Here is a 14,670-nt window from a genome sequence, read left to right as displayed (position 1 = left end):
AATGATCACCATAATCCGGGGAGGTGAGGAGAAAGAGGGGGTTGGAGAGAGATTGGTCGAAGAGTACAAAGTTACAGTAGGATGGCAGGAATAAGTTCTGTTGCTCTATTGTATAGTAGGATAACTATGGTTAATAGTATTGTATATTTCAAAATAGCTAGAGGAAAGGATTTTGAACATTCTCACTACAAAGAAACGATAAATGTACAATTAATGGATATATTCAATACACTTATTTGAGTTTTACACAATGTCTAGGGGTCAGGACCAGGCACTGGGACCAGACACTGGGGCAGGGTCGGGGTGGGTGCTGGCTGCCGGGGGTGCTTGTCTGAGGCTAAGACTAGGTGGGACCAACAGGGGAGGACGTGTGAGGACCCACCTGCAGCAACCCAAGGGGATGGCAGTGGTGGGGTTACAGGGTGCAGACTTGGATTCCAAAGAGGAGAAACAAAGGAAACCAAGGTGTGGGCTTCCTTGGGGTGTGAGAAGGGCTCCTCCTTCTCCATTGTCTAGCCAATGGCACAGGTGGGGACAAGGAGGAATAGGAGGCTAGCTCTGCCCTCCCCACCCCTAACCCCGGGCAGAGCTGCGCCCTTTACCTTGACTGCAAGGCCAACACAGGACTTTGCTCCCGAGGCATCGTGAGCAGCACCTGGGCTTTTCTACAGTCCAGCTTGCTGGAGACGCTCGTGCTGGTATGAGACTCTGCTCTCCTGGGTCCGAGGCGCACTCCTCCTCTCATGGCTTGACATCCTGCCATGCACTACGCACCCAACCCTGAAAGCACGTGTCCCCTTGTTCCTGTCAAGCGAACCTGCATTCGTGAGACACAGGTCCTAGGTTGTTGCCCAGAAAGGAGAAAAGCCAGACGCCCTCAGGTAGCAGGATCAACACATCGCACCTGTTGTCTGACCCCAATCTGGCCTCTAAAACAAAACAAAACAAAACAAACCTGGAAGAGGGAGAGATGTACACAGCCACTTCAAAGTTCCCTGGCTTTGCATGGGAGCCACCAGGAGCCACCAAGCAGGGCCCTCCCTGCCTGCTGTGAAGGCCTCGGGAAGGACAGGTGCGTACCCTGTGTCTCTTACCGGCTGGACAGCAAGCAACGCCCTGTGGGTGTGACCACAGCCGGCCACGGGGGATGACTCTGGACCCTGAGGCCATCATGAGCTGCCCCAGCCAGGCCTCGAGGGGCACTGGTGATGGGAGAGTGGAAGAGCCCCCCAGGCTGTGGTGCACGGGGTGGTGACGGAGACCACAGTGAGCCAGTGGGCCCCTGCTTCCCTCCCGGCACTGGCTGCATCTCACAGGGTCATCCCCAAGGCCACGGATGTTTTAGAAACTGGCCTTTTCTCCTCCATGCCCTCAGCAGACCCTCCCATGCCAGGACTAGGGTCCTCTTGGACCGTCCCCTCTGTCATCCCGTCCACCATCGGTGGGGACTTGGCCTCAGGTTATTCTGGGCCCTGCCGCTCAGCCCGAGTCACCTTACCAGGCACATTCAGCTTATTTGTGCCTTGGTGTCCTCACCTGTCAGGGGGCCAGTGATGGTTCCTCGTGGTGCGTGGGTCCTGTCCACGCCTCTGCGGACGTTTCCCCTTCAGCCACCCCCACCGCCCTGCACCAAGAGCCCACGAGGCTGGCGGCAATCGGAGGTCCACCCACCCTCTGCCTCCATGCCCATATCTCCCTGCTACTCTGCATTCCTGGGGTCAATTTATGTCCCCCCAAAATTCACATCTGCCTGGAACCTCAGAGTGGGATGTTATTTGGAAATAGGCCCTTTGCAGCTGTAAGTGAGGTGCTGACCTGAGGCCGTACTGGCCTCCGGTGCGGTGAACAGAAGACAGAGGCGTGACGACACAGGGAGAGCCATAGCCACTTGCAGAGGCAAAGGCCAGATGGGTGCGCCTGGGAGCCAAGTAATGCCAAGGACTGCTGGACCCCCAGGGAAGGGGGCCCAGAGCAGACCCTCCCCTGAGCCTCCAGGAGGAACCAGCCCTGCCAACACCTGAATTTCAGATCCCTGGCCTCCAAAACAGAGAGAATGAATGTCCCGTATTGGTGGCACAGTAGTGGCCCTTTGCTCCCGCGGCCCCGGGAACTGACTCCCCTGCTCCCCACGCCTTGCCGGCCTTGCTGCTTTTCAAGTATTGTGCTCCCAGGAGGACTGTTCCCTCCACTTGGTGTGGCAAACTCCATTCTTACTAGGAAACCCACTCCCCTGACTCCTGGGGCCGTCCAGCATTGGCTGCGCTGCTCTTCACCCACAGCCACCAATCACCTGCCACCGAGTCTTGGAACTGTGGCACTGCCCCCTGCCCCCTGAGGGCTGCCTGCTCCTTGAAGGCCATGATATGACCTCTGCCCCCACTGCCCCACAGCATGAGCCCACCACGGGGAACACGATCGCGGATGACCATTATCCAACTGCAAAGTCTTTCACGAAAGTCAGGGGGACTGGACAGGTCCCAACCTCCATGAAGACCCAGAAAGTTCCTTCCCATGACGTGGTTCAGGTTTGTGCAGCACCTGCTGAGGGGGGCCCTGCAGCCTCGCGCTCTGCCATCTGCTCTGTCTCCTTCCCACGTCTCAGCCACAATGAGGTGACTCACCCTTCCCGGGAAAGCAGGGGATGGTACTTGATCACTTTTGAGGTGCCGCGGAGCCGCTCCAGGTCTGGGAGGAATGCCCGGAGCGCGGGCAGAGGGAGTGCTGGGCGGGCTCTGTGGCTGCCAAAATCAAGCAGACCCCAAACTGTGACCTGTACTCACGTACAGAAATAAAACCACGGGGGACAGTGTGAGGCTGAAAGTCATCATCACCTAAAGGCCACAGACCGTAGCCCCTGAAAACTGTACAGGTCCCAGACCCAGGGAAGGCTAGAAGCCACCACGGTGCAGGGGAGCTGTGTGGTGTGGGGTCCTGGGACAGGAGAGGACAATGGGTGGAAACGAGGGAAATCTGCAGAAGGAACGGGCTTCAGTTAATAACACGTCAATACCGGCTCACTTCTTATGACAAACGCTGAGGCCAGGTGCAACGGCTCACACTCGTGAATCCGAACGCTTTGGGAGGCTGAGGTGGGAGGATCGCTTGAGGCCAGGAGTGCGAGACCAGCCTGGGCAACATCACAAGGCCGCACCTCTAGATAAAACAAAAACAGAAAACCCAGCCAGGCATGGTGGCATGCTCCTATAGTCCTAGCTTCTCAGGAGGCTGAGGCAGGAGGACCACTTGAGCCCAGGAGCTCAAGGCTCAAGGTTGCAATAATCACACCCCTGCATTCCAGCCTGGGCAACAGAATGAGACTCTGTCTCAAAACAAGCAAGCAAAAGACCCCCAAACCTACTGTGCTAATGTAATAACATAACTAATAGGGGCCTGGGTGTGGGATCTCTAGGAACCTTCTGTATTAGTAATTTTTTTGTAAATCTAAAACTGTTTCAAAATTAAGTTTAAAAAAAAAAATCAGCAACGCAGACAGAACTACTGTCAACAGTGCCGATAGCTCTCTGGGCTCACGTAGAAACATTTTTTGTTTTGTTTTGTGTGAAAGAGTAACTCCTTCCTTTTTTTTTTTCTTTTTTTTTTTTTTTTTTTTTGAGATGGAGTCTTACTCTGTCACCCAGGCTGCAGTGGTGCCACCTTGACTCACTGCAACCTCCGACTCCCAGGTTCAAGTGATTCCCCTGCCTCAGTCTCCCAAGTAGCTGGGATTACAGATGTGCACCACAATGCCCCACTAATTTTTGTATTTTTAGTAGAGACGGGGTTTCGCCATGTTGGCCACACTGGTCTCGAACTCCTGACCTCTGGTGATCCACGCACCTCGGCCTCCCAAAGTGCTGGGATTACAGATGTGAGCCACTGCGCCTGGCCTATTTCTTGTAACCTAACATCATGTTGTCTTGATCTATCTCTGCTGAAAACGGAGGTTTGTGCTACTGTGTGGTTTAGCTGCGTCATATTCCATCGTGGGGATAGGCTGTGCTTGGCTCAGCATTCCTGTACTGGTGGCGTTTAGATGTGTGTGTCTGAAGGCTTAAGCTGCAGGTTGGTTCAAAATCCAACCCAGACTACTTAAGTAAAAAGCAAATTCACCGTGGCCGGGTAACCTGGGCAGGGCCGTGGTCTTGAAGGAAATTGATGTTAGGATTAATATTAAGGCATTCCTCGTGTTCTCTTGCACACTTCACGGTCGTTAATATTCAATGCTATTTTCTGTCTGTTACGTCATCGTTTTGTGCCTGAGTGAAGATAGATGTCCCTAGAATATGGATCCTTTTTCCGGGGTGTTTATCTGTGCTGTGCCTTCCTGGGCTGCCCCCAGGAAGGCCCCAGTGCTGCAGCCTCCACCCAACGTGTGGGGGTCAGAGTAGCTCAGGGCACCCCAAGAAGGCCTGGGCTTTTAGCTTAAAATCAGTACGGCCTTTACACATTGGTCCAGAACAAACACATCCATGTGTGGTTTAAGATAAAAGCATGTTTCATAACGACTGCCACGAGGAAGTAAACAGCACCCTATCTGTATTATTGTAATGGACATTAAAAAAGAAAAGCAAACCAAACAGGCACAAAAAAATAGCTTACATGAAAAAATGGAGTCTCATTATGCTGTCTGTGTAAATGTTGATGTTGGAGTTGAAGCGACACCATGCTTCTCTGGCCCCTTTGCCTCTCCCTCCCTCTCTCCCTGCTCCTCCCTCCTTCCCTTTCTTCCACAAATGTTGATCCAGTGGCTCTGAGTGCCAGGAGCTGTTCTAGAGGTGACGGGTACAGCAGGGACAAGACCTACAGGCTCTGGGTCCTCAGGGACTCATGGGGAAAGAAACAGATGTAGTAAACAAATAAAAACATCAGAGCCCTAGGCCGGGTGCGGTGGCTCACACCTATAATCCCAGCACTTTGGGAGGCTGAAGTGCGTGGATCACTTGAGGTCAGGAGTTCGAGACCAGCCTGGCCAATGTGGTGAAACCTCGTCTCTACTAAAAATACAAAAATTAGCTGGGCATGGTGGCGCACGTCCGTAATCCCAGCTACGTGGGAGACTGAGAAGCAGGAGAATCACTTGAACTCCGGAGGCAGAGGTTGCGGGGAGCCGAGATCATGTCATTGCACTGCAGCCTGGGCAACACAGCGAGACTCCATCTCAAAACAAACACACAAACAAAAAACAACAAAAACAAACAGAGAGAGCCCTGGCACTCCTGTGCAAGAACTGAAGTTGGGATGTGGCAGATGGGAGTGAGGGGTCAGCATGGGGGGTCCTCCAGTGAGGGACCCAGGGGTGAAGCTAGTGTCTGAGAAGGCGGGCAGTGCTCCAGCAAGGGGACGTCCAAAGGCCCCGGAGCAGGAAAAGCTGTCACAGGATGACAGGGACAGATCATGTAGACCACAGGACACAGGGGTGTGGATTTTATGCTGGGTGCCGTTAGGGGCCACAAGGAAGCAGGGCAATGAGGTCAATATTTTAGGAAGACCACTCTGGCTGCCACATGAGGATGATGGTGGAGGGAAACTGAGGCTGGCAGACCCCAGGGGTGTTCAGCTTGTGGCCAAGCAATGCCTCTGGGTCATAGGCTATTTTTAAGGTTTTTCTTGTTTGGAGGGAGACAGAGCCTTGCTCTGTCCCCTTGGCTGGAGTGCAGCGGCGCAATCTCAGCTCACTGCAACCTCCGCCTCCCAGGTTCAAGCGATTCTCATGCCTCAGCCTCCCAAGTAGCTAAGATTACAGGCACGCACCACCACGTCCAGCTAACTTTTGTATTTTTAGTAGAGACATGGTTTCACCACATTACCCAGGCTGGTCTCGAACTCCTGACCTCGTGATCCACCCGCCTCAGCCTCCCGAAGTGTTATGATTAGAGACGTGAGCCACTGCGCCTGGCCGGGCCACATTTTTTTAATCCATTAATCTGTGGGTGGACGTGGGTCACTTCCGTGTTTTAGCTCTTGTGAATAGCGCTGCTGTGAACAAAGGTGTGGTTGATTCATCTTTTTATTTTGTTACAAAAAGAATTGCATTTGTAGCAACCCAAATAGTACATGCTAATTGTAAGACATCTGAATAACACAAAACGAGCAGTAGAGAGGCAGTTCTCTCTCTGCCACCCCATCCTTGTGTGTCCTTTGTAGGCGTCGCTGCAGCATCCTTCCAGAGTTTTCTATACATATATAACATGTTCGTGCATAAGTAAAGCAGCCCGTCACAAAATGGGATCACGCTGTGCATATCCCTTTCATTTTATTTGCACATATTTTAGACACACGGATATTGATGACAGCGTAATAGTCCATTGTGTGGCCCGTCTCATTGGGTTATACGTTTCCCAGCTGATAGGTGTTTAGGTGGTTTCTTTGTCTTTGGTGTGTGTGTTTCGGCTTCCAGAAGGATGATTGCTTAAGCTTAGGGTCGCTGAATGTTTACAATTTATTTTTGGCAAAGGAATATATAAACGGGATGTAGCAAGTTAAAGTTATTTATGAGCATTGCATAAGGCAAAACTATATTAGCTTAGGTTAACATTGTATAACACATTGTTTAGCATGTTAATTTATTTTAATTGAATTATGTTAATATATGTCAGTCTGCTAGGGCTGCCATTTAAAAATACCATAGATTGGGTGGCTTAAACAACAAACATTTGTTTTCTTACAGTTCTTGAGGCTGCAAGTCCAGAATCAGGAAGGCAGCGCGGCCGGGTTCCCGCGGGCTTTGTTCTCCTGGCTGGTAGACGGTGCCTTCTTGCTGCGTCCTGATGTGGAGGAGAGGAGAGAGCTCTCTGCTGTCTCTTCCTGTGAGGATGCAAATCCCCTCGTGGGGCCCCACCCTCGTAACCTCATCATTAACCCTCATTACCTCCTAGAGGCCTCATCTCCAAAACCCATCACCTTGGGTTAGAATTTTGAGGAGACACAGTTTGTTTACCAGCAACACGTTAGTATCGTATATGCTGGGCAGTGAGATTTAATGTTTTAAGTTGATGAGCGGTTGGTCTATGAGTGGACTGTATTGGTTTTGGTCGTCCGGTGCTGTGTAACAAAGCATCTCAAACCTAGTGGCCTCCAATTCCGGGCGTATTAGCTACTCACAGTGTGGCCAGGCTCATTGAGGGGTGGTCTCTGCTCTGTGGTGTCCGGGCCCTCCCTGGGGTGGCTCAAGCCTCAGCAGCCTGGCGGGTCACATCTGGGATCTGGGGCTTCCGCTGGCCGGGGCCCTGGACGGGAGTGCTGCCTTCTCCGTGACGTGCCCTCTCTCGTGTGGGGTCTGGGCACCAGGAGGAAAGAGGCAGAACCTTCCAGCCCTCTTGGGGCCTGGGCCAGGAACTGGAGGATGTGTTTCCTGCCACATCCTGTGGGACCCAGCCGTCTCAGGGCCCCCCTGCTCCAGGGCAGAGGAGTGGAGGCCCCCTTCGGAGCGGGAGCCCCTGGGCTCAGGGAGGGAAGGAACGCAGTCTCTGAGGCCGTCTCCCACCATGTCCTTTGCCTTGGACCTTTTGGCTTCATTGTTGTTTTTCCCCACTCCTCCCTACAGCCACCGGTCCTCTGCCTCTGGGCTCTGCGGACACCCTCTGGGCTGCTCCTTCCCGCTCAGAGGTGCTCTGTGGCAGTTGCCAACACAACTGTGTAGCCTCAAAGGGCTCTGGGTTTATGCCAGAGCCAGAGGCAACCTCCCTGCACCGAGGTTGTACAAATATTAATGTCACGTTCTGAGTCCTGACTTGCCACACTGTCCTGAGGGCCACCTGGCAGAGCAACAGCACCCAGGGCACGGCTCGGGTGTCGTTACTGGGGTGGGAGGTGGGCACCCCCAGCCGGGTGTCGTTACTAGGGTGGGACCCGGGCACCCCAGCCGGGTGTCGTTACTGGGGTGGGAGCCGGGCACCCCCAGCCGGGGGTCGTTACTGGGGTGGGAGCTGGGCACCCCCAGCTGGTGTCGTTACTGGGGTGGGAGCTGGGCACCCCCAGCCGGACCCACGTTCCTGGCTGTAAAATTTGGCTTCCGCCTCTGTTTTCCTCACCTGTGAACCGGGGGTGATGCTGGTTCTGTTATAATCTCTTGGGATCTTGGGTCCACGGCACCTGGACGCCTCTGTGGCTTCTGGAGTGGTTGCATTTCTTTGTTGTTTAGACAAATTACATGACTCTAAGTCCCTCTCATACGTGACTGGTGGCTCCTGGTGCCGGGAAAGTGCCGGGTGCGGAGCCACCTGCTGCTCTCGTTCTGTTTCCTCTTGGGCTCCCCGCGTGCCGCTGTGCTTGTCGGGCACGTTGCTGGGCTCGGGGTGACAAGGCAGCCTCTGGGCCTCATCACCCTCCAAAGGCCCAGACACTTCCTCACAGTCCCCAGAACGAGAGGGCGGAGGGCCTGGCCCTCTCCGGCTCTTTGCCCGGCTCCTGTCCTCCTGACTGGGGCAGTTACTGAGGCCCAGGACTCTGAGGGGTGACAGGGGCCCCACACTCCATGGAAACCAGGGTGGGAGCTCTCGTGGGGGCCACAGGCAGGGGCCTCATGGGATGGGGGCTCCTGGAACACAGAATCCGAGCCAGGCCTGGAGGACCTGGACTTGGGAGCCTATTCTGCAAATCCCACCCCACATCTGAGCCCGGGCCTGGAGGTGGCAGGTGCAGGCCCCTGGGCATGGGCCGCTGCTCTGTCCCTGGGAGCCACTGGTACCCATGGCCCGCCCTTTGAATGTCTTGTTCGATTCTAGGCCTGGAACCGGTGATGCATGCGCCTTTGCAAACAAGGCGTTCCACCGTCTTGGCCTCAGACTCCTAAGTACCGCACGTGATGATGTGTTTACTGCTGGCTGAGACGCCACTGCGTGTCTTTGTAAAGCGGTGCTTCTCAGCGCCTCCTGTGTGCTGGGCATGTGGACTTGCATGGAGGGTAGCCGAGCTAAGTGGGACTCTCAGCACAGCACGTCGGTGAGGACATCCCCCGGGCAGGACCAGGGGGGCTTGCCAGGCTCTGCAGAGTTTGAGCTGAGCTGTGAGGACAGGAAGAACTGTTGGGAGGTTGGGCAGGGTAGGATCCCTGGAGGTCAGGGCAGGTGCAGAGGAGGTAAAAGGGGGCTTCAAGTCCCCATGTGGCTGGACCAAAGCGTGTGAGGAGTTTTGGGCAGTGAGGGGCTGAATCCCAGTGGTTGTCAGAGTGCCCTGCTGAGCGCTTTGGGGCCCTCTGAGGGCTTCGGAGCCAGAGAAATATGTGATTGGAGCTGTGCTTTAGGAAGCCAGGGTGGGGTCCAGGGTGCCGGAGGAGGGAGGGCCAGGGTGGTGATTGTAGGGGCTGGGGGCCAGGGTGCTGGAGGAGGGAGGGTCAAGGTGGTGGTCGTGGGTGGGGAGTGGGGATGCCCACGCTCTCTCCTTTGGCAAGCATGCCTGAGGCTGCTCCTGGGATGGGGCCTGTAGGACCTGTGACTCCGGCAGCATCTGAATGACCCTGACTTTCCTTGTGTCTGCAGACGGCATCCACAGCGTCACGGCCTTCTGCACCCTGCGTGTCACCATCATCACGGACGACATGCTGACCAACAGCATCACTGTCCGCCTGGAGAACATGTCCCAGGAGAAGTTCCTGTCCCCGCTGCTGGCCCTCTTTGTAGAGGGGGTGGCCGCGGTGCTGTCCACCACCAAGGACCACGTCTTCGTCTTCAACGTCCAGAACGACACCGACGTCAGTTCCAACATCCTGAACGTGACCTTCTCGGCGCTGCTGCCCGGCGGCGTCCGCGGCCAGTTCTTCCCGTCGGAGGACCTGCAGGAGCAGATCTACCTGAACCGGACGCTGCTGACCACCATCTCCACGCAGCGCGTGCTGCCCTTCGACGACAACATCTGCCTGCGCGAGCCCTGCGAGAACTACATGAAGTGCGTGTCAGTGCTGCGCTTCGACAGCTCGGCGCCCTTCCTCAGCTCCACCACCGTGCTCTTCCGGCCCATCCACCCCATCAACGGCCTGCGCTGCCGCTGCCCGCCCGGCTTCACCGGCGACTACTGCGAGACGGAGATCGACCTCTGCTACTCCAACCCGTGCGGCGCCAACGGCCGCTGCCGCAGCCGTGAGGGCGGCTACACCTGCGAGTGCTTCCAGGACTTCACTGGTAGGTGCCTGGGGCCTGCAGGTGGCTGGGCTCACCCTGGCTTTGTGCACGCGTCCCCAGGTGGCGTGGCGCAGGGTTTCGGGTGGTTTCCGTCCAGGGAAAACAGCTGGAGCACGGCCCTGGGCCCAGGTGTGGGCTCCATGAACTTTGAGATGATCTCAATAACGGTACTTTTTTTTTTCTTTTTTGAGATGGAGTGCCACTTGGTCGCCCAGGCTGGAGTGCAGTGGCACAGTCTTGGCTCACTGCAACCTCTGCCTGCCGAGTTCAAGCGATTCCCCTGCCTCAGCCCGGCAGGTAGCTGGGATTACAGGCACATGCCACCACGCTCGGCTAATTTTTGTATCTTTAGTAGAGACGGGGTTTCACCACATTGGTCAGGCTGGTCTTGAACTCCTGACCTCATGTGTTCCACCCGCCTCAGCCTCCCAAAGTGCTGGGATTACAAGCATGAGCCCCCGCACCCGGCCAGCAATGGCATTTTCTTAGCCAGCTCGGGGCTTCCCTGACCGTAGCCCACGGTCACCTCCCCTGCTCGACTTAACTGCCTGCTTTAGGAGAACAGTAGGACAAGGTTACAGGGTGAGATACACTTAAAAGAAAACCTAAATGCACGAAGTGACATGAGTTGCTTTTAAGTGGCTCTCAGGTTAAAGTACTTTATTCCAGATTGCAGGCTTAATTGGTTAGCGTAAAACAGTGGAACCTGGTGGAAAGCGTTGAGCCATTAATCATTTGGGTCTTGAAATCCCGTTGTTTCACGCTCCCTGTCACTGTAGAAATTTTGTGACTCATTCCCCCGCTTCTGAAGACGTTCTTTCCTTGATACGTCCTGACTCATCACCAAGATGAATTACTCCAAATGTAGCCAACGGTGTTTTTAAAAAATAAAGAGCCACCCCGAGAGGTACAAAAACACACGTTCTCTGCATCTCAGCCACAAATCTTGCTTTGGTCTTTGATCGTCTGTTCCATAAAATGATGGCTCATTTGAAAAATGAGTTTACAATGGTCCCAGTGGTGAATAGTCTCTCTTTCTTTTTTTTTCCCTGAAAGCTCTCTGGGATTAGGCGGGATTTGGTTCATACCGGAGATAACGTTGAGACTCTTCCATCTACCGAGTCCTCGATTAATCTGTTTAATATAAACACCTGAGCAATCGTTAGCTGCTCGTTAGCAGCACATAGCACAAGTTTATCGAGCTTATAACAAGGGTTTGAGGTATTAGCAGGTATTTATCAGGCAGGAAGAGAGCAGGGGAGCAGAGAGAGGGGAAGGATGGCTTCCGAGGTTCTCTGCATCAGAAGTGGAGGGAAAACCACCAGTGTGGGTGTTGGCAGCCTGATGCAACGGGGCTCCCGGCTCTGACCTCTTGCACCCCAGGTTGGTGGCCCTCTGGTCATACGGTGGGTGGAAGGAAGGCACTGTGGTCACCTGCCCTGTGGTGTTCCCACGCCTGCTAGTCTGTGGCTGTCTGTTGGTGCCATCTGCATCTGGGGCTCTCGCCCCGCTGTCTCTCACTGAGTGCTAATCCTAGATTCCTGGCTATACCGGGGCTTGGCTGTGGGCTAGGCAGGCAGGCAGAGACGGCGGGAGACCCCCGCCTGCCATAGCCCACACCTGTGTTGGGTTTGGGGGTGGGGATGGCTCCAGGTATGAGCAGGCCTGAACCAGGCCCCCTCCCCTGCTCTGAGTTTCGGTGGATTCCTGTTCTGTGTCCTCCCCTTTGCCCCTCATGGCCTTGAGCGGGCTGCTCTGCCTCTCTGAAGCGTCAGCTTGGATGTAGCAGCGGCCAGCACAGTAAGTGCCCCTTCCCCGAGCCAGTGCCCGCCACGTGGCCTGGGTGGATGGCGCTTTGCCGACTTTCCTGCTTCAGATGAAGAAGCCATGGCCGCGGGTCCCTGGGAGGGGCCTGTTGCACTCCCAGGAGTTGGCAAGGGCACCATCTTTACTCTGCAGATACTGAGTACCTACTGTATACCAGGCCAGCGCACAAGCCAGACCTCCCCCGGCCCATTCCGGGGGGTGACCAAGTTCATTTGTGCTGTTGGCTCTTTCATGGGTAGAGGGGACCATGTAAGCACCTCCCACCTGTGGCTTTGGGCAGAGTCTCACGTGGCTTTGAGACCCGGCATCGGCCTCCCAGGCCGCCAGTCCAGGCTGCAGTAAGTTTGGGGCCGCACTGGGCAGGGGTGGCCGAGCCCTCTGGGGATCCCTGTGCCAGCAGATCCCCTCTGAAGATGATTGACCCATTGGGGGTAATCCACATTCTGAGCTTCTCAGGTTTTCTTTTCATCAGGAGAGTCATTTTTAGAAAACTAATGACTGGGGAACGGCCAAGTCTGTCATCACCAATAAGACCCACTAACATGTAATGATTGGCATGAGACTAATTTGAATCTCTTTGGGTACCAACATTATCATATGTATTTCCCTCAGAGATAAGGCTAATTAAGACTGATTATTTCTACTCCGTCCCTCTTCCTCCCCTTTTCCCTCTTTCCCTTTGAAGCGCTCCTTTTTCTGCATGGAGGTAATTGAGCTCATTTATTCACGATGAAAGTGGCGCTGTCGTCACAGGGGTTTTATTACTTGCTCTCTGGTAAGCCGAGCTCGGGGGCCTCACGGTTGCAAGGCTGGAATCAGCCCAAGTGGCTGCTGAAAGCCCCTAGCTTCCTGTGTTGCGGGACAGGAGACAGCAGGAGCTGGATGAAGGAAGTAGCAATTAATTTCAGGAAAAGCTCCACAAATTTGATGCTGGAGAAAATACTGACAGCTCTCCCATGTCCCTGAAATCCATTTAGGCCTTAGAGAAGTCCAAGGCCCCAGGGTCTGTGGATTCATTCCCCTGATCTTTGCAGGGAAAGGAGGGCTGCCGCCCGCTCACGGCGTTGGGACTGTGGTTGGGGTCTGCCGCCATCCCACTCTCCGAAGGGACAAGGATAGGAAGCCTTAAGGCTCCGGCATCTCAGATGTGCCTGGGACGCCCTCCCAGTTTCTCCGCTCCGCAGAGAGTTCTAATCAACCGTGAGAAGCATGGGCTTGTGTGCCTCGGTTCTTAGCCCCTCGGTCTTTTCGTAAACAGTGTAGTTCTGCTTTTTGTTAAATGGCTCAAGGACGTGGGGCAGGCTCCGACTTGGCTCCTGTGGGTCCAGATACAGGGCCCTGTTCCGTCTCCCCTCTGCACCTGGCATCCCTTCATCTGAAACGTGTCTCCTCCCCATCCATCTGCCCATCACGGGCCTCCCTGAAAATCTGCTTCAGCAGCTGTCCTCTGCTGAGAAGGTTCTGGAAGTTTCCCGACCTCCTGGGATTTCCTCCCTTGAAGCTTCCTGGGTGTCTTGTTTATGCTTTTGTCGGTCGACCCCCGTGCTGGGTGTGGTTCACACACTTCCATGTCTCTGTCCCTCAGGATGGCAGGGACTGTAGCTAATGGTCGTGTGTGTGTGTGTGTGTGTGTGTGTGTGCGCGTGCGCAAGCGTGCACATGTTTTGAGACAGAGTCTCACTGTGTCACCCAGGCTGGAGTTCAGTGGTGTGATCTCAGCTCACTGCAACCTCTACCTCCCGGGTTCAAGTGATCTCCTGCCTCAGCCTCCTGGGCAGCTGGGACTACAGGCCTGCATCACCACGCCCGGCTAATAATTTGTATTTTTAGTAGAGACTGGGTTTTGCCATGTTGGCCAGGCTGGTCTCAAACTCCTGACCTCGGGTGATTCGCGTGCCTTGGCTTCCCAAAGTGCTGGGTTTGCAGGCGTGAGCCACCATGCCTGGCCGGACTGTAGCGAATGTTTAGCGAGTGCTCTGCTGTGCTGGTTACTGCTCTAGATGATTCTACACGTATTTTCTCATTTACTTCTCGAGGCAGCTCTAGGACCCCATTTTATAATGGGTACAAGACATCAAAGCCTCTAGCCCAGTGGTTCTTCACTGGGGGTGATTTTGTCCCCAGGGACGTTTGACAAAATCAGACCTTTTTGGTTGTCACAGCTGGGGGCGGGGGTGCTGGAGGGATGAAGCCAGGAATGCTGCTTGGCATCTGTAGTGCACGGGACCGCCCCACGGCACAGAACCGGCCTCATTGCTGAGGGCGAGGACCCTGCTGCTGGCCCTGCGGAGGGTGGGGTCAGGACTCAAACCCGGGCATGCTGGCTTCTGAGCTGCAGCTGTAGACCCTCGAGGGTGGAACGGCCGGCCAGGTTTACCAGCTTAGATCCTTCCTCTTGCATCATTTCTTTAACAGCATTTTGTAAAAGGCACCTTCTGTGCTGGTTCAAAGGGCCAGTGTGATGGGCGGTCTGCAGCGGCCCAGGAGGAGCTTTGCAGCTGTTAACCTCGCTCCCGAGGGGCTGGGAGGACACTGTTCCTTCCCCACAAGAAACCTGGCCTCATTAAATCAGGCCTGGCCTTAGAACTCGGTTTTGAATCCTGGTGCTGCTCTTGGTGTCTCCTCTCCCTAATTAAACAATCATGACCACTCACTCATGACTAAAATGGGAAGAGGCCAGGAGCGGTGGCTCACATCTGTAATCCCAACACTTTGGGAGGCCAAGGCA

The 14,670-nt window shown here is 54.8% G+C and overlaps 1 protein-coding gene across 1 annotated transcript in view; it reads left to right on the top strand.

Annotated features, from left to right (window-relative positions):
- CELSR1 (cadherin, EGF LAG seven-pass G-type receptor 1) overlaps positions 1-14,670 on the top strand; it is a gene marked incomplete at its 5' end in the record, with an annotated part of 226,134 nt that overhangs the window by 105,227 nt on the left and 106,237 nt on the right. Inside the window, one exon of the mRNA XM_011984071.1 lies at positions 9,477-10,115. Within this exon, the coding sequence (XP_011839461.1) occupies positions 9,477-10,115 (639 nt within the window). The remainder of the gene's footprint in view (positions 1-9,476; positions 10,116-14,670) is intronic.

This window comes from Mandrillus leucophaeus, unplaced genomic scaffold (genome assembly GCF_000951045.1).
Source record: "Mandrillus leucophaeus isolate KB7577 unplaced genomic scaffold, Mleu.le_1.0 Scaffold26, whole genome shotgun sequence".
NCBI lineage: Eukaryota > Metazoa > Chordata > Mammalia > Primates > Cercopithecidae > Mandrillus > Mandrillus leucophaeus.
This window is presented reverse-complemented; position numbering and strand designations above follow the sequence as displayed.